The sequence below is a fragment of the Mycteria americana genome, chromosome 4 (genome assembly GCF_035582795.1).
Source record: "Mycteria americana isolate JAX WOST 10 ecotype Jacksonville Zoo and Gardens chromosome 4, USCA_MyAme_1.0, whole genome shotgun sequence".
NCBI lineage: Eukaryota > Metazoa > Chordata > Aves > Ciconiiformes > Ciconiidae > Mycteria > Mycteria americana.
In genome coordinates this window covers 20,375,499-20,395,874 of record NC_134368.1, presented here as the reverse complement: position 1 = coordinate 20,395,874, position 20,376 = coordinate 20,375,499, and the positions used below count along the sequence as shown (strand labels likewise).

At 38.8% G+C, this 20,376-nt stretch overlaps 1 protein-coding gene across 3 annotated transcripts in view; it reads left to right on the top strand.

The window, feature by feature from the left end:
• Nucleotides 1-366: 366 nt before the first annotated feature.
• ADGRA3 (adhesion G protein-coupled receptor A3) overlaps nucleotides 367-20,376 on the top strand; it is a 59,118-nt gene continuing 39,108 nt past the window's right edge. Inside the window, exons 1-2 of one of the 3 annotated variants that reach the window (XM_075499852.1) lie at nucleotides 367-965; nucleotides 16,043-16,114. In XM_075499852.1, the coding sequence (XP_075355967.1) occupies nucleotides 691-965; nucleotides 16,043-16,114 (347 nt within the window). In that variant the 5' untranslated portion in view covers nucleotides 367-690. Of the gene's footprint in view, nucleotides 966-16,042; nucleotides 16,115-19,133; nucleotides 19,278-20,059; nucleotides 20,111-20,376 lie in introns of those variants that run through there. The other 2 variants (XM_075499853.1, XM_075499854.1) reach the window with 2 other exon arrangements.

The following is a 20,376-nucleotide window of genomic DNA, read 5'->3' as shown; positions in this document are numbered from 1 at the left end:
AGGGGGACAAGGCCCACGAAGCATCAAAGGGACCCTCGGCTCTATAGAACGCTGGGGGGCCCAAAGACACCGGCCATGGGGGAACAGGCAACGGCCCGGGCAAAGAGCTCCTGCTGGAGGAGGCCGGGGGCGGAAGGCCCCGACAGCTCGCACTGCGGGCAGCGGCGGGACCGAGGGCAGCCCCAGCGCTGCCGACGACCCTGCCAAGTGCGCGGCGGCGGAACGGGCCGGGGGCTCCCCACCGGCAGGGCGCTTCTCCCCATCAACAGCCCCCCTCCGCCGGGGAGCAGCACCTCCCCGCCGCGACCCCCTCACCGCCGCTGCGCAGGCGCGGTGCGGCCGCCGCCACCGCGGCGCTTGCGCAGTGGGGCCGAGGCCCGGCGGGCGCGCTCGCTGCCGCGGGGCTCCGGCACCGGCGGAAGGCGGCGCTGCTGCCGCTGCGCGGAGCCCGCCCGGCCCCGACACAAAGACGAGGGCGGCTGTGGCGGCCGCGGCTTCTGCCCGCCCGCAGCCCACCGCCCCCGCGGCACCACATGGCGGCAGCGCTGCGGCCGCGCCTGGCGCCGCCCCCGCGGAGCTAGGCCAGGGCGAACCGCGGGCTCCCCCTGCTCGCTCCTCTCCGCCCAGCCCGGCCGACCCCGTCCCCGCTGCTTGCGGGAGGAGCGGAGCGGGGCCCTGCACAGCCCCGCCATGCTGACCCCGGGCCGCCGCGCTCTCTGCCGCCCACCGCGCCGCCGCCGTCGTCGCCCGGCGGGGCTCCTGCCCGCGCTCCTGCTCCTGACGGCGCTGGGGGGCGGCGGCGGCGGCGCCGCGCTGCCCCCGGGCTGTAAGTATGACGGTCGCCCCAAGAGTGCCGGCAAAGCGGCGGCGGTCGGCGGCCCGGTGGAGGTGAAGGTAGTTTGCAGCAACCTGGAGCTCGCTCAGGTCCTGCCTCCCGAGGCGCTGCCTAACCGGACGGTCACCCTGTGAGTACCGTCCCTGGGTGGGGGGGCCTTGGTGCGACGTGGACGGGGGGGAGGGAGCGCCGGCCTGAGGTAAAACGGGGTCAGCGGGGCGGGGGGGGGGGGGGGGGGCGGTCGCTCTTGACCCCATCTGCTGCCGGGGAAAGCCCCAGGAGCGGATTTTTTTGGCTGTGCTGTTCATGTTTTCCCATAGCTTCCCAGGATGGTGGTTTTAGAGGGGGGGAAGCGTCCCGTTACTCACTGGCGGGGCGGGCGGCGGCGCGGGGGGCTGCGCGGGGCGGTCCCGCCCCGCGCAGCCCCCCGCGCCGCCGCCCGCCCCGCGCAGCAGCATCTCCGCATCCCCCACCTTGCCCCTTCTTTCCTTTTGGGGCTGCTCTCCATCAAAGGGCTCAGGCTGGTCAGAAAGCTGAGATGTTCCTTTATTAAAAGTAATTCCACTTTTTTTTTTTTTTTAAAACTGTCCTAAATTTTTTTTTTTTTTAATCTCAGGAGAAACTCTGGAGTACCGTGCTTTCAGGTAGTTTTAACAACCGAGCGCTAATAGAGAGCGTGAGCCGGTCAGTGTGCGGTAGGCTAGGTGGGCCTGAAGTTTCACGGTAGCAAACAGCAACCTGTTCATTGTAGCTCACGATAAAACCAGCTGAAAGGGTTTGTTTTGTTTTTTCTTTGGAAAAAAGGTCAGTTTACTTCCACGTAGCAGTAGGCGTGCTCTTTTTATGTGGAGGCCATCCTAGCTCATCCATTTGAATAACAAGTTTCAAACAGGATGTGCAACTTGTTCCAAAGTAAGAAATATGTTGCTATTTACTTAGACATGTGTGCGCACATGTAAAGGAGGGATTTGCTAGAGTGACCAGTTAATGTCTCAGGAAGAAAAACAACTTGCAAAAAAGTTCATGGAATCATAGAATGGTATGTGTTGAAAGGGACCTTTAAAGGTCATCGAGTCCAATCCCCCAGCTATGGGCAGGGACATCAGCAGCACTGGATTTCATCAGTGGATGGTCCTAAATGTGGAACCCTGCCCCTTCTTGGGGAGCCTTAAAGTACCTGTGCTACTGTGGGAAGACTCAAGTGCAACCAAGTAGTATGCAAGAGAATCGATGAAAAGAAGTGCAACCAAGTAGTATGCAAGAAAATCGATGAAAAGAAACTGAACTATGGGGTCTAGCTTAAGAGATTTATCTACTTAACTGGAAGTCACAGGTTTGGAAGATCTACCACCAATCTAAGTTTAGTAAGCACAGAATGTATATAGTGCTTGTCATGACAACAACAGTCTGACTGTTGCTTTTGTGAACTTCAGCAGCACTGAAACACCAAGGAAGGGCTTCCTTCAGGAAGTCTTAGTGAGGTGTGGACCCGGTCAGTGGCATATGCATGGACCTGGACCTATGAGAAAGAGGAAAGCCAAAAAAAGGGAGGTGATTAAGGCTAAAGTAGTTGTTCTCGCTTGGCAATCTGCAAGGGTTCAGAGAATATTTCTAAATGACCTGTGAGAAGTGACCAGAAAAATTCATATGTGAAGTTTCTGAAGTAGAAAAGAAAGCAAAAAGTAGAAGGTGATGGCTGTTTGATCAACAAATCCATATTAGTCTTTATTAGCCTCAAATGCTTTGCAGCTGATTAACTGTTAAAAATATAGTATTATCCATTAAAATTTGATGAAAGTAAGTGCTAGTATGGTTGATACGCTGAAGTTGACTGTGGGGGTCTTGTGGCTCAAAAAACTTGAGTCATAGCTCTGATTGCTGTGAAAGACAGGCAGATACCAAACACAGCAGCCTTGCTGTGAATGGACTTTTGTTCATAATTGCAGTGACAGAAGAATTTGGAATACTGGTTCATCTTTTATCTTGATTTTCATACTCCTTCATTATCTAGAATGTATCTAGAGCATATCTACATGCACTGATTAGTTACTTTCAGTTTTAACTGGCCTTTGAAGTTCATGATAACTTCTGAAACATTTATGTTTCCCTTTTGAACTTTTTAATAGACATAGCAAGAAACAATGTTATTTTTTTCGTTGTTATTTGTAGTATCATAACTGTGTTGATACAATTAATATGAACACACACTTTAAATTTCACTTAAATATAAGGCAAAGATTATTAAACCAATGCTCCTGCTTTTTCTAAGAGAGTGGATGCAATAACTGTTGTGGTTCAGGATCTTTCAAGTTTGTTGACTCTTGAGGTATGACTTTCCATATCTGAGAGAGGGTTGGTTTTTTTTTTTTTTTTTTTCCTTTAACTGAATCTGTGTTAACCTGGTTAGAAAGTTTTGGTGATTTATGGGGTGTGTTGCCAAGTGCCATTTCACAAACATGTTGATTAGTAGTGGCTAGGTTAATCGTTATCTAATCTTTTGCCAAAAATTACTTTTTTTTCCAACCTGATACTTAGAATTGCAGCACTAGGTGGATAGTGGAAGGTTGTCTGATTAGAGTCAAACTGCCCTGAGTTATCTTGAATCTTGATTCTTGTGGGATTCTTCTATTAAGATAAGTACTAGTTCTGTTATAGCTTTTTGGATTATTGGATCACTGAAGAGATAAGTAGCTGAAAATAGATCATTATTGTGTAGATCAGCTGCATTTTAATTCAGTTAATTTTCTTTTATGTTGACTCTTATTTTGCACAAACCAATTTTAAATATGAGGACCTGTATGGTTTTATATAACTTTTTTTTTTGAGTGAGCTAGGAATGACTCAAATGAAGTGATTATATTCATTTTAGAAATCCTGATTCCATCCTTATCGCTGATCAAGCTCCTAGACTTTCAGTAGATCAGCTGCTGTGCATTTAGGATTTACAACTTTTTTTTTCCCCAATGAAATATTTTTGTGGACAAAAGTTTCTAAAAAGTGATGAAATAAGAGAAATAGTAGAAGTTAGGATAAATGAGTAGCATCTGAGGATGCTGGCCAGGTTTTTTCATTCTTGCACAGCATTGTAGTTAGTGGTTAACAATGATATTGATAAGTTGGGCAAGATCACTTAATTTACGAAATGCCTTGGCCTTTGCCACAAAATGTTTTATTGTCTTAGTAATTTAGGTCAGTATTATTTAGAATCTTTAGTTACGATTTAGAAAAAATATCCTAACTTGGTTGCAATTGGTAAGAGACAAAGTAAGTTTGTTTCATGATTGAGGAAAGAAAGCAAACACTGGAAGAAGGGTATTAAAGTATAGAGACGTGTCCGTGGGAGAGTAAGTAATGTTTAGGATTTCTGTCAGTACTGTAGATTGAGGTTCCTTTAGAATCCAGGTAGAATTAGCTGGTGCTTTACTGAGCATTAGGTCAAATTCCAAGGTGAATTCAAGTTTAGTTATAGCTAAGGAAGGGACTTTTTCGTAGCCTTATGTAATAAAAACTGATTGGGATGCAAATGAAGGGTGTATCTACATGAATGCCATAGATGGCTTTGACCTTTGTAGTTTAACCAGCCAGATGAGATGCTTTTGGTGTGAAGATAACATGACTGGGTGAATGTAACTCCGTGCTTTGTCTGATATGCTCTGTATTTCAGTGGATACTGAAGCCGTTGCCATGATTCATATTTAAGTAAGGAATGCACTATACTCTTGTCATAGAAGTCTGAGATAAGTTATCCATTGCTGTTGTGCCTCTTTGATATAAGCTCAAATGATGCTGTCATAACTTGTTGGATATTAGCCATTACTTCGTTTTTTGGAAGAGAATGTGTAATCCCACTGAGGACAAGCCCATGAAGTTGTAGTCCTTGTTATTTGTTGAGAATTTTAGTTGTCTGTTACACATAGGTTATCCTATAGGAATCTAAATAAATGGAGGAAGAGCCTATATATTCAGTAAAGAATTGTGTTTCTGAATCAGGAGCCTTACTGGTCTGCAAACAGCTTTGCTTACCCACATTTCCTGATAGGAACATACGAGTATCAGTGTTTGCACTTACAAGTGTTAGAATTTACAAGCCAGAGCATTATCCTGGATTTGTGTTCAGAACTGTTCAAAGATATGCTTAACTGGGTTGCTGTTGAGAAACATCTTAAAATATCACAGTTTTTGTCCGGCTCCTAAATATAGTTATGTCGAACTATGTCCATTAAGCAGCTGAAAGGTGTACTTATTTGGCCTTCCAGATATCTGCGCAGCCTTTCCATTTGTAACACAAATTCCTAAATTCCAAAATCTTCAAAGCAAAAGGTCACTCATATTGCAAGGAGTCACTCGTATCATGATGTGTGATTACATTGTAGTGTTTGAATTACATGATTACATGAATTACGGGTAATTACATGAATAATTTTTTCCTTCTTACAGAAAAAGGACTCTTCAGGTTTTAAAAATAAAGCAAATAGATATTATGTAGTGACTTATATTTATGGTTTTTAATATTCTTTTTTTGAGGAATTATCTGATGCTTTGCTAAACTGTTTTCATTTCCTTTGTTTTACTTAGTTGGGCCTTTCTCTATTACGTGTTTGCAAAAAAGTGTCCTTTACCAAAACATTGACAAACAGGAAGTGTAGGCATAGTAAATGTCTTCTGTGGAAGTTTGCCTCTTCTTTTAAAGTACATTTCCATTATTAACTTGAAGGTACTCTTGACAGCTAATCCCTTTTTTGTTAAAACAGTCTATTTTAGACTGTTGTAAGTGCTCAGTACTAATAACTTGGGCAGCGATAACATTTTTTGAAGATGCAAAGGGCTAATAACTCCCATTAAAACTTAAAGATAAGTTTCTTCAGTCAGTGGATACACGGACTATGCAAAATATATTTTTCTATATTTTTCTATAATACATCTATCAGATTTTGAGTAGGTCTTTTACCTTATTGAGAAGATAGCAATCCGTATTCAAAATCAGATTCATGCTTTGCTGTATGCCCTATTCCAACACTGATTCATTATTGTGGGGTTATTACTATAGGATATTGAATACATACGGTATTCTTTTATGATTGTGTACGCTTTTGTGTATGTTTGAGTATTGCAGGAAAATTCTGAGGTCACAATTTGAGCAGCGTTTTGTTCTAAATTGCAATATTTTGTTCTGCCTAAATAACTATTCAACTTCAGAAGACATCATGTTACATCGTTAATACATATCTACTGGGATACCCAGTCAAGTTTGAATAGTGTCGTCTTGTTTCTCTTAGCGTTGCAGTAATGGCTTTAACATACATGGTGGGTTGTAATTGGTAATAGTCTCCAGGCAATTATGGTATCAATGCATACTGATTTTTTTTTTTTAAGATTATTCGTCTATATAAGCTTTTTTTAATTGGTGCCTTTCACAATGAGATTATTGTATTTTTGATTAAATACGTGAAGTAATTAGAGATATGGCTTCTGTACCATAGGTACAACTGTAGGCAGTTGTTACAAGCCTGGGGTTCAGATTTTGAATGAGAGCTATGTATTGATTACTGCTGAGTTAAAAATAAGGGAGGAGGACAGAGATAAGTGCTGCAAAATTCTGGAGAGCAAATTTAAATTTTTGTAATGAGGACAAATTACTTTTTTTTTTAATTCTCCAAGCCACAATATTAATGTAGAGTTGCTCAATACCTTTATTCCCATGAGGATATCCATATAAGCAATGCCCTTTATGTGTTCATTAGCCCTTCAGTGAGTATTAAATGTTCAATGCGTTATGCTGTATCTAGCCTCAGGAAGAGAGATTGTCACCTTCAAGACTAATAGTTTTTTCTTGTATTGTTGTCTTTTATTGATCAGTAGTACTCTTGTTTTTGATTCAGTTTGGCAAAACTGCAAAATATTAAAATCTAAAAGTTAATGTCAAGAGTTAAAGAAATAGAACTAGAATTTGTGCTGCAGTGATGAAGAATGGATAACTACATGTGTCTCATTCCTTTTTGCTTGCAGTTTGTTCATGTTTCAGAGGTTATTTTTGTAACTTAAGTATGGAGCTGCAAGATTAGATTTTTTAGAATTTAATGGTTCCCATGTGTACTTTGCATGGGCCAGATATGTTGCGGGTTCATGGATTTGTCATTACTGCCTTATTTAGTCTTTATCTTCACCATAATAGTCTATAGTTTTTGAATCTATACAGTTTAAATACTTTCTTTGTACCAGTAGTTAATCCATGAAGATTAAAAACAGTTGAGCATTTCTTTTCATTAGTAATAATAAATTGTTTTAAATTTAAGAACTTCAGAGATGATAACTAAAGTATGTTTTTGTGAGTTTTGCTTTCTGCAGTGAGATAATGAATTTTAAATATTAATTTGTAAAATCTTAATCTATTAAATATCTTTAGTCTTTAACACAGTGAATAGTTGAGAATTTTATTTTCACCTTTGGATTTCACTGTTTGGCTGTTTAGCAGTGAAAACTGCAATGTCTTGCTGCCCTTAGAGTGCTACAGTGGGACAGATCATGTCCATTAATTGCTGTTTATGTGCATTACTCTGTTGTGACTCCTCCTTCGGTAATGACACAGGGCACGTCCAGTGGTGCAGTACAGTAGTGTCCTACAGATCTCCAAGCTACCTTAGAGTGAATGGGATGCCAGTGCACTGCAGTGCAGAGCTGCTAGGTCCCAAAGTAGCGCAGTTGCTTTGGTGGTGTGTGTGGTCCAACCTAGTCAGCCAGTTTTGGCAGGGCTGCAGAGTTGTTGCTTTTGGAGCAGGAACTTGACCTTTTTGGCAAGGCAGACCAACTAAGAGCTTTTTTGGGGAAAAAACCCAAACAAACCAAACATAATAAATGCAGATTGATTGAAGTAATTTAAGAAATAGGCAGCTTAATTCCACAATTCTGTCTGTGCTGGAGAGTGTTTTAGGATTCATCCAGGCAAGTCTCCAGCATTACAGCTCTAGATGGCTGTGGGCTGCTCTGTCTTCAGGCGCTTTGTCTAAGACTACAGCCTGTGTCCTCTGCTAGGTCAGTTCAATCTAGGGAAATAAAGATGCTTTGAGGAGAGGGAGGGAAGTTAGGGTCTGGATATGGAGTGAAAAAAGGCAGGGAGATTGGATTAAAAGGCAGAAACTACTACTGGGAGTTTGGGAGGAGTTGAGATGGGAGGGAGGGTTTCTTTGAATGGATGTGTTGGTTATGGAGATGGGAAATCAGAAGGACTTCAGAGGGAATGAAGGCAGAGCAGATAAGGTGCTGAAGGGTGAGTGTAACTGGCTTAGCGAGAGATGCGCAGGAATTCTTGGAAATTCAGCAGCTACCCACAAAATCAGTAAAGGTGGGATTAGTGACTGGATGCTAGCAGGAGAAGATGGATCATATAAGGAAATGGTAGTGGTATAACATGGTCTGGGAAGACTCTTCTGGTATTGTCCACATGATGTGCTATTTCCGTCTGAGGAGATGAACATAAAGGCTAATTTCTGTCAGATACAAGAACTCATTATTAGTTAGCCCATGTTGTTATAGAATAGGTTTTACCTTGAAACTTAGTATCAGGCAGAGTTTGCAAGTTATGCTCAGATTTCTAAAAGCATCCTGTAAGACGTCCCAAACAACTGATTCTAATACCTCAAACTGTTGTTTTAGGATAACAGCCTCTGGTGTTAACTGAAATTTAAACCAGTTCTCAAAATTGTGTGTCGATGGGCTCATTAAAGTTTCTGTGGGTTGCAGCGAGCTGACCTTACAGCTCTGTGCTGGAGAAGGGAGGTCCCCTTCTGCCCTCTCTTCCTGCTTCTGACACAGGGATGATCAGGAGCAAGGGCAGGGGAAAGGAGATCTCCCCCTCTGAGTGCAGAAAGTTACATCCACATCCAGCTGCCTGTAAAACTGTAGTCTGAAGTGGAGCTGCTGTGTTGTACCTTCACCTCCCAGTCTCTTGCTGTGTGGGTGTTTCCGTCCCGTCCGTCCCCCCGTCCCCCCCCGTACTACCATTTGTCTGGCTCTATGCCTAGTCAGTTCAGGGAGCTAAACTATCCAGAAACTGTTGACTTCTGTAGGATTAGGATATCAACATTTGTGAAAATGTATCTTCATGTGCCAGCAGTTGACAGGAAGTGCTTGCTAATATGTCTAGACAAAGCACTTTCTAGAGAGCACGTATACCTGATAGGAAATGTAAATACATGTGAGACTGGGCGTGACAGCATATGCTATAATTAATACTACTGTGGTATGACACATAGAATGTATTGGCCGTAACAGCTTAAGTTATGAGAGTCTGGCTAGGCATCTGTGTGTGTGCAGTATTTCCTGTGAAGCGAGTTACTCTCTTGCATGTATGTGTGGAGGTTGGAGGGGTAGGGTAAACTTGCACTGAACTGCAAGTCAGTGAGAATCCTAAAAAGAGTACATCTGGTGATGTACTGATAAGAAGTCGGAAACTCAGGAGGGAGCAGAAGGGCAGGGAGTAAGACAGGAGGGTTACTACAGAAAAAGTGGATCATCGTCTCAAACTAATGCAGATGCTACAGATAAGAAAAGGAGGGGGGAGAGAGAACTTGGAGGAAGCTTCCCAGAATGTAATGGTCACAAGGGTTAGGTTACCAGTCCTTTTGGTTAGCTTTAGAAATGTCAAATCTGAGTTAGTGTTAGAAGAAATTGGACGTTGCTGTGTCCTCTTAATTTTCTCTTAGGCATTCTCTTTTGCCCCTCGGTTCTGTCCTTTTTCTAAGATGATTTTTATTTAGTACTTTTACATAGAAAATTCACTGAGGTACTCCAGTGATTGGCACTATATTTCACTAGAAATAAGGAATTTCTGTCCTTAAAGAACGGTTTGTCCTTAAAGAAAAGCAATAAATAAGGCGTGTGGCCACATACTGAATATCATGAAAAAATATCTTGAATAGTAGTGCACAAAATGAGCATCCTTGCTTGAATGATGCAGGGATTGTGTAGGAAAAAAAATAGCACATTCCCAGTTAAAAATGAAGCAATATAAATAGACACAGTTTTAATTCTGTAATTTCATTACTTCTGAGTGTGTTAGTTTACAATCGTAATATTGTTTAATGTGCATAATAATGAAATAGCACAGGAAATCTTTTATCTGTTGCAAACTTCTATTTTGCAAATATTTCATTGGTAAGCTTTCTCAATTATAATGTTTTTGTTAAATTGGAAAATGCTGTCTCCTTTTGTTAGGGACTTTGGAAAGATTCGTAATTCTTTCTCTGTATATAGCTTGTGGAGTGTTTTCATTTCAGGGTTACTTTTAAGCAAGTACTGTTCATGTCTGCTCAGTCCATTACTTACGTTTCTTTCCTTCTGACACCAGTAACTCACTAGAAGGCAAAATATTAACTGTTGAAAAATATTGGGTTTATATCCTTGTTAAATCACAGCTTCTACAAGATAAACTTTGAAAAATGTATTTCTTTTTGCATGTTCACAGCTTTCAGCAGAAAGCATTTTTCTTGGTTGTACAGATGGTTATTTTAGTCCAATTCTTGCTGGTGGCTGCTTTCCCAATCCTTAGAGTATACAGCCATCATCATGAAATGATCTGATTTGTTTTCTATTTCCTGGCTCTCTACTGAGTCTCTTAAAAGGTGTTCTGGAAGCTGCTTCAGCATTCAGCTAAAAGTTACACTATCTGCTAGTGCAGGCTTCTTGGAGGCCATTTTGACCATTTTGTAATGGTGTTAATGGATGTGTGTGTACTTTAATAGTATCCTATGAAAGGATTCATTTGTGAAGTTCGGAGATGCATTGTAAATTCCTGTGTAGTTGACTGCTGTCTTAGTGATGGTGGTTTTATAGCTGACAAGCCAAAATTGTTTCATAGAATAAAACTTTTTTCACTTAGTGCTTATCACCTTATTCTAATGTTAAAAACATATCAAGCCTTGATTTTTTTTTTCCTGCCGTATCAAAAAGAAAAGAATGATTACATCACCTTTAGTATCTGTTGCTAAAACGCTTTGTAGTACAAAGGACAGGCTTTGGGTTTGACTGCATAGTTATGTTTTGCATGCTAGCAACTGGGCAGCTATTGCTAAAGGTCTCGCCAATAAGTTAAAGCCAAAGTTGAGTTTCTTTGCAGAGTTTTGCCAAATTCTTCTGCCACTTTATGGAGCAAAATGGAAACAGGGCTTTCGGATCCAAGCTATATTCAACAAAGGAACATTTCAGCAATGTTCTTGGAATGAGTGAAAAGCTGGGCTGGTTTTTGGTTTTGGTTTTTTTTGGCGGGGGGGGGGGTGCTTCTTGAGGTGTGCTATTTCAGATCACCTCTTTGTCTCTACAACCATTCTGCTCAGTCAAAGGAGGGGGAAATGTGTTGCTTTAAGGTGACTTGAAACATTGTCCACAATGTTTTCTAGAACCTACTTTTCAGCTGCCTTTTCCAAGTTTTTTGTGTTAATTCCTGTGGCTGTGAGTGTGTTTGCATGCGGTAGTTCCACATTTTATTTTCTGTTATGTAAGGGTTGGACAAGCAAAATGCATTTGTTCCAAGCAGGTATTGTTGGTCATTTAAAAGCAAAAAAAAAAAAAAAAAAAAAAATCTGATCTGGAGCTTGTAAGACATATGGAGCAACAATGACATTGGGCTATGGAAACCCCTTCATGGAATCTTCAGGTACATCATTTATGTTGCAAAGTCACTTGTTAAAGAAGAGTTGAACAAGATGGGGATGAGTGGAGATCTGTAGCTCTCTACCATTTTCCCTTTAAACTTCTTAATGATGGAAGTTTGCGTATTTTCAGAATTACATGCCTCTTAGGAAAAATTATGATCTTAAACTAGTAACTTAGAATTATTATTGATCAAAAATAATTTTCTGTGTCTAAGTGGTACATAATAGTCCATCATTTCACTGTACATTAATGCACAGAAATTGTGAAAGTGATTATAAAACGTCTACTTTGAGGTGAATGCTTTATTGTGTTTTGTGTTCTTATGCCACATCCCTTAACACTTCAGATAATGTATAGACTAAATATATTAATAGCAAGTTTTAAACTGCATGTTTTTTTAAAGATTACACTTACAACATTTTTAAGTGTGATGAAATGGCTTGGGTTATATGGAGTGTTGTAAAATCTATCATTTATTGTACTAAACCTTTATGGTTGAGCAACTAACAGCCTCTGCAGAGAAAATACTAAATCAGGCTGACTATAATTTGTACATCACACTCCAGAGAGAAATTTACTTAGTGCACAGATATTCAAAGGCTTCTACTTTAGGCCTATTATTTTATAGGCAATGTCAGAAAACTATTTTTTTTTTGGTACAACTGTAATTTTTATTTAGTTTAAATTTAGTTCAGTCAGTTATAGCTACTTTTGAAGTGGTTTCTGCTCCATTTTGAATAGATCCTTTTTCTGGAAAAAGTACGGGTAAAATCAATAAATGTTAAGATGAAGTGAGTTATAACTAATATACAAATTATTTCTGCACTACCAAAGATTGTAGTTTGCTTGTTTGCTTGTGTTGACTTGGATGTTTTCTGAACCTCATGTTTTGGTTTTTTTTTCCAATTTTATCCATAAGTCTGAAATTGGTCTGTGGTTTTTTTTTTTCTGCTGTTATGCCTTATGTTCAATTTGTATTAACTATTAATTAGGTTTTTATAAGCTCCTTCGTTCGTTTCTTTATAAATTATTTTTCTTCCCGCATACATTTCTGAAACCAAGAAGAATGTTGAAATAAAGGTGTACTTCCCTCTGAATAGATTTGCTTTGCAGAATGAATCCTGTACCTACCATTTCTACAAATAATACTTACTATTTAGGTTGAAACCTTTTTCTCTTTGAGTAGAAGTGAAAGCAGTTTCAGAGACTTTAGGATGGGTGATTTTAATGCTTCAGTTAAATTTTACTGGTTTTTCAGGCATTCCAAGTTGTAGATGATGATGATGATGATATTTACCAAACTTGCAGTCTTGCAAAGTTGTATTCTGGTTTTCTGTTACACCTTGGGCCTTTTCTTGAAGCAAAGATTCCTTGAAATACATGTAGATTTCTGAAGAGTACCCAGGCTTCCTTGATTTGTACATCTGTTTTTAAAAAATACTCTTTCATTTGTTCAGTGATCTAGGTTATCACAGCTGCAGCCAAGGGGCAATTTTCCTTCTTTCCTTCCTGTAAGGTAGCTTAATGTATCTGACTCTAGAACTGTATTTTCACAAGAGCAAATTTTCTTAGCTGACACTCTAGTGGATGTTACAGGCTTTATAGGCACATATGACAGCAAATTCTTGGTATACTCTTAAGTATTTTTTTCCTTATCCTTTCCACCATTCCTGTGACCAGTCTTCACCTGGGATTAGCTGACTGTGTAGTGTACTATGTTGATCATGCTTTTGTGGTTGACACATAAATTCATCTTTTGGAAGATGCCTTGGGTAAATGTGTAGTTTAATGTTTGCTCGTGGAGCAGCGGACACCAGGGATGACTTGTGATGAGCTGCAGAAATACACAGTATGACTGTAAGGAGAGAAGGAATGGGATCTCCTCCTTTTAGCATCAGAACTGTTACCTTGGTTGAATGATTTAATCTTAATTTCAAGAATTTTCAAACCTTCTGTCTGTCAGACTGGAAATGGAAAGATTTTCAAATAATTTGTTCAGCTGTCTTGATTCTGTGTGTGTGAGATTGAGAGAGATTGACTCAAAGCCAGAGCTTTGAGACAAAAAATTGCCTGCCCTGTGTTTTTTCTAAACCACAGAGGCTTGAGGGAATATTTGAGAAAACTGCTTAGCGTAATATATGATTGTGTCAAAATGATGCTGTTTTCATAGATTGGTATTTCTGTATTTTAGTTTTATCTTATTCATGATGTGTTTTGGAGTACTAATCCTTGTCATTGGATAATAAATTTTATGCATTGGAGGAAAGAGGGGTGCATGTGTGTGTGTTTGGTTTATGGCTACTGTAAAGGATATCTGAAAGATGTAGTAGAGTGGAAAGAAATCTCCTAGTGGCAGTTGTAAGTGTGGAAGTAGTTATCCAGCCTGAAGATGTAATTGGTGTAAGTGAAAAAGTGCACAGACATGTTGGATCTGCAGGATGCATTTGATAGAGGACCTGTCTGAAATTGAAGTGACTGTAGCAGAAGTTGTGGAACAAACTGACGGAGTGAATAAATTTCCAGGACAAGATGGTGTGCACTGGAGAGCTTTTAGAAGAACTCAGGGATGAAGAAGTCAAATGATGAATGTCTGAAGTCTTGCTTAGAATGAACTTGATTTTTGAGAAATGGATGGATAGCAAATGCTGATTTTTATAAGTGCATCGGGAGTTTAGGGGAACTACATGGCTCCATGTCTGATGTTTGTGTTGAACAAATCAGTAGAATTTATAATGAATGTATTGGATACCTGGATAAAGAGAGAGAGAGATGTACTTTAGAAAATTTGCATCTCCTGTAGTGGGAAGCTCTTCCCCAGAAACCTTTGGAGTTCTTCAGACTCAGCAAAATATTTACAAGGATGATCCAGTTGATATAAAGAGACGTAGATGCTTTTCCAAAAGGCATCTCTTGGTCCCTTGCCAAAGGCATTTGATGAAAATAGTATGTCGGGCTAAAAAGGAAAATCATTGTATGAACAGCTGACTTGCTGAAGGATAAGAAGTGGATGTAGAAGTAAATGGTTAGCCTTCTCAGTGGAGTGGAGTCTTAGAGACCTGTAATGCACAACATATTTCTCAATGACCTGTAAAACAGTGTGAGTAGGGAATTGACAGAGTTTGAGCTGCTTCATGTAATAGGGATGAGGGTAAAGTGAAGAATTTTGGAAGAAATTTATGAAACTAATAATTGGGCAATAAAACGGCAGAAGCAGCATATTGTAGAAAAATGAAAATTGTATTGGGGATGATGACAATTCTGTCTTCACATATAAGGTGGTGGGCACTAAGCTGGCCAGAAATCTTCAATTTTTAGTACAAGTGGTAAAGGCAGATCAGATGTTAGGAATTGCTAGGAAAACAGTAGGAAACAAAACAGAACATCATTATCCCACTATGTAGATTTGTAACTTGTCTGTGTGTTGAATACTATTTTGGTTCTGGTGGTCTTATCTCAGAATTTTTTGAGTGCAATAAAGCTGGAAAGAGCTCAGAAATGATTAAGGTGGCACAAAATGACTTGTGTGTGAAGAGTAATTAAGTAAAATATGAATTTTCCATCTGGCAAGAGACCATCTAGGTTTCTACATAGTTACATGTGGTAAAGAGAGGGTAGGTAGGGATTGATTACTGCTTGTTTCAGTGTAAGAAGTGGGGACCATCAAATAAAACTAGCAGGAGATGTGTTCAGAATGAGTGAGATGAGGCATTCTTTATGCAACAAGAGCTTTGTACTGCAAACTTTTCATAAGGAATGTTGTGAATGCCAAAATTCTATGTGATTCAAAAGGAATATAGGCTTTTTTGTGACAGAGAAATATGTAGCTGTATAGAAAGCAGGTCCTTCTAAGTAAGGAAGCATCCAGCTATACAAGGGATTTCCTAACTTGAGGATAATTTGCATCTGCAGGTGGCTGTGATTGGAGAATAGGGTACTTGGCTAGCTGGGCCTGATCCAGTTACTCCTGTGGGAGAGGGAACTTGTGGTTGTGTGTTCCTTTAAGAGAAGAAAGGATAGGTAGAAGTAAAGGAGTGCTTGCTGAGCTTATTTGCAGATGTTTTAAGAAGATTGCATTGATGAGAAGGATGAATGTGCGAAGGATGTCTGGGAAAGGTGGCACAACATGGGAGAAGTGAGCGTGGGTGAGTGGCTGAGGGTGGCAGCAGAGGAAATGGGAAACAGATGATACGCTGTGTGGTTTTGAAAACCAAAATGGGTATGGAAGAACAGAACGTTGAATGTGTAGATTGGTTGTTTAATACTTCATTTTCTATTATGCCAATTCTAGTGTTTTATTATGATTATCCTATATGGGTATACTTTCTTTCATATGTTAATTATGTAAGCTTGCATGGTACTTAGGGCACATAACACAGAAAAACTTCTTTTTTTCCTTCATAATATTTAAGTAGTGCTGTTATATACACCTCAGATAATGAGCTAGGCGTTGTAGTTTGATATAAAGGCTGTTAAAGAGATTTACACCAGAAATGTAAGCTGCAGCAAATAATTTTGTTACCAAATTTATAAAATATTGTTCTTGTCTGTTTTTGTTTACAGGATTCTGAGTAACAATAAAATAACAGAGTTGAAGAATGGTTCCTTCTCTGGATTAAACCTTCTTGAAAGATTGTAAGCACTTCTTTAAAAGCTGTTTTCACTTTAAAAATTAAGTGATATACTGTTTATGTTTCATTAATAATTCTGAGAAAAAAATGTTTTATTTGAGATGTGTTCTTACTTTATTTTGATGTATTCTTTTTGTGATTGAAGAGTTAATGTAGTTAAGCATTCTCTTCATGAATATGAATGTCATGTAACAGCATAAAGGGATAATCTCACCTGCAGGTGAGATTAGGGCATAATCTCAGGTGAGATTAGGGATAATCTGCAGGTGAGATTAGGGCAGTTTCAGTGGGAAGTTCACTGGAATGCCGTCATGACTGCATCTGCTTTGTTGTTGTTGGTCTCATAATATGAAAACTTATGTTGTAAAGAAAATTATTTCTTTAATTTTTTTTCTTATGAAGTGTCAAGCCCTTTATCGAAAAATTGTAAAGTATATTTGTAGGGGAAGCAAATGTATTGGCGCCTCTAAAAGAGGCTAGATAGATGCATTTTAAGTTGTTGAAATTTATTTTAACAGTTTTGCTGCTTACTGTACAACTTTGGTATATACTGAATGTATGGGGGGAAAAATGGGAGTGAGTCTGATGGGAGTAACTTCTTTGACACCTTTTGCTTCTTGTTTTCACTTTCCCTTTCAGATGATGTATCACCTATGGGATAAGAAGAAGCATTGTAGCTTCTGTTACAGTCAGCTTTTTTTCCCCTGCTGGTAGAAGGTCAGGATTGGCAGGTTGATCTACCTGGGAGCAAGCAGAAACTTTAGAGATAAGGATTTTTCTAGGCCATTTGACTGGGAAAGTAGCCAGTTTCATAATCATCTCGCAACATCTAGGAAGAGTTCCAAAGGACTTTTGGCTTCAGGGGATTATAAGTGTTTTATTCTTCCTCTAAAACTTGAAGGCTGCAATCCTGGTCACCTGGCCTAAATAAATTCAAACACTTCCACCATTCCATCTCCCACATGCCAGAAGAAAAATTTGTCTTCTGCACTGGCAGATGAACTTTATTATAGAAATAACCCATTGTGCCAAAGAAGCAAGGTATTCAGCAGTGATGGCATTCTAGATCTTTACACATTATTTTGGCATCCTTGCTCTAGGTAATAAAGGCATCTGCTGACAGTTGTTATTTGTTGTAACTCATTACAATTTTCAGACAGGAAATACTTGAAACTAATTAGTTTGAGATGATCATTTACATTTGCTCTATGAATCCAAATCTTAATTTTCTTTAAAATTATAAGAACCCAGCATTCTTCCATTTAAATCCTGTCATTTGTAAGGATTTTTTAGGTTATTTTAATATCTTCTTTCATGAAAAGGAAAAGAAAGCAGTAAGGCATCATGTTTTGAGCATTTAAAGTGATCTGGGATAGCAGTATTTTAGATGGTATAGTGGTCTCGTGAATGAGATAACACACTTTATATGCACTGGTGTAGGAGTTAATACATCAACAAATGATTGTTAATGGTCAGGTGCCTTCATTATAAAGGAAGGGATAACTAGCATAATACACTAGTCATGACTTTTTTAAAAAAAAAAAAAACTTGCGCACACACACAAAAATCTATTTAACCACAGTAAAAGTAAACTTTTCTGCTTTAAATGCTCTTGTGACCTTGGACAGAAGCTACTCTTGTAATATAATTTTTCAAACTTAAATGAATAGTCAATAGTAAAAGGAAAAAAAATTGAAAACCATGGTAACTATTTTAAACAGTAACGTTATGTTCAAGCAGTTTTAAATTATATTCCTTAGTGTTCACTATGATAACTTGCATGCCTTTAAAATTGCACTTTTTTGACAGTTTCTTGCTATTTTTCTTTTTTCTTACTACTCATACTCCCCCTTGTTTCCTTATGAGGGTTTGTTTTCTTTGTAGATACACCCTTTTCCCCACTTTTAATTTAAGAGATGAAGCAGAGATGAAAGAAATAAATTCAGTCAGCATTTAAATAGTTAATTCAGACAGTAACTTTGTCACTTAACATTACTGCTTACCGGGAGAGAGATTCTGTATACATTTAATGCTTGTTTGTTCATTCTTTGTAATGTTATACTTTATAGCAAATATTTTTGCTGTTTCTCCTTAATGGTTTTTGGATAGAGTTTAGATGTATGGATATATTTAACCAAAGCCTTTAAAAAAAAAAAAAAAGGCAAATGTCAGGAACATGTACCTGCATAATAATTGTTTTTCATTGCATTTTAATAAATATTTTGAATCCTGAAATACAGACTCACAACACACTAGTTTAGTCTGTTAACACACTAAACTTGTTTTCTCCTGTTTAGTTCTTGGACATCTTAATGAAAACGTACATATTTTTAAATGGTTTCTGTTATTTTTTCAGTTCTTTAGATAAGCTTGGGCATATGGTATCTACAGCTGGCAAATTGTTTCCCTTTAGGTTACCGTTTTGCTCAAACATGTTATCTCTTGACTTCATCCCCATTCCTCACTGTTACTATGGAAAGGGAGAGATTGTTTTATTTCTTGCTTGTGTGCCCCAAAACTATGGGGGAAGTTCATTAAAAATGCTGGCCCCAAGTAGGAATTTCAAATCTGTTTGTTAATAATTTTGTGCACATATGTTAATTAATGAAAATGTAGAATTTGCTAATGCATTATTTTGTAAACAGGGTGATAAGATTACCAAAATAAGTGTTTTGTTTTACTGGGGGGTGAAATGTTTGTTAATTATAGTGGAAAATGACTATGCTGTGTCTACATCTACTCTTACAGGAAAAAATTAATGCAAATAACAGCTGAACAACAGTAAGCAGGTCAAAGATTTTTACTGCCATAAATGGTAATTAAAGTGTCTGTACAAAAAGATGTTAAATGTTTTAATCTCCCCTGACTTTACTGCTATGTTTTGCTTTGAATTTCCTGCAGTTTACATGTTGAAGTCACTTCCTGCACAACTAATTTGTGACAGATAATTTTTCATCTAGTAGATACTTGACTTTATATAGCATTATTGAAAGTCCAGCAACTTAGAAGCAAACTGCTGTCTTCCATCTGGAAGCTAGCTAATGCTGTCTGTTGATTTTTCCAAGGATAAGGAAGATTACTTTATGCATTTATAAAGTATAAAATTTATAAAGTACCATTGTACATGAGGGACAGACGAGGAAGAGACAGGCATGGAATTCAGTAAGGTATTTAAATAGCAAAAGAGGGTTTGATATTTATTGAACTGTAAATAATGACAAGGGTTTACCAATGTATTTTTAAGATATACTAATATACCGTTGAAAAGGGAAAATATGCAGTGTGAAGGGAGTGTTATTTGTAGACAGTCTCATTATTTTTCTCCTGTTTTTACAGCACCAATCTACAGATATATGGATGCCTTAAAAACAGGAGCATCTAATACTTTTTTTCAGACAGTAACAATTTCTGATATTAATGCCTCTTGTGGTAGCGCAGCAGAGCACGTGAAAAGATGGACCTGAGTTCTCCCAGTGGTGGACCTGAACATTTTTTTTGGAAGTCTTTAAAAGTGATTAGAAAATGTCAGTATTTCTTGTTTGAATATTACTGAGCAGAGAAATAGTTTTATGAATATTCAGGAATTTGTTTTCTGCTCTAACTTTAGTTCTCGTTTTGGTTCTGGAAGCTCCATCTCTGTTAGCTGTGACTGTTTCAAGAGAAGTCTGAGAATGTTAGGCTAACAAAATATTTTTCCCCATCCTCACCTGCTTCTTGGGTAATTTCTGAAAGATGAGTGGTGAGGGGAGGGAAATATGCTTCTAGTCTCCGCTGAAAAATCTGTGCTGTGAAATCGAATGCTTTGGAGTATTCTGAACTGTTGGAAGTATAGAAATTATTTGAAGGAAACAAGATTTTCTGGTCTAGGTTCTAGCTTTCATTTAATCTGCAGAAGTGTGGTAGTCTCAATATTTTTTTTTTTTAACTTTTTTTGTATTACGTCTTCAAGAAATTTTGACTATTGTAGTTCATTGATGCATGTCACGGGTGATATGATGGGGTAAGCAAAACACAATGATCCAAGTTGCTGTCGATTTCTTTAGACGCAAGGGGATGTCAAAAGCATATGTAAGAACTTTTTGAAGTTCTTACAGTTACCAACAGTTTTGGTGGTACCCTAAATATTTGGTACACTGATGGTGAAAACTCACAATAAATATGGCCTGCTGTATTTTAGGGAGAAAGCCTATGTATGTATAGGGTAGAATTTAAATCATAGACAGTGAATGATGAGGAAACATAAAAATTGTTTAATGAGTCATAAGC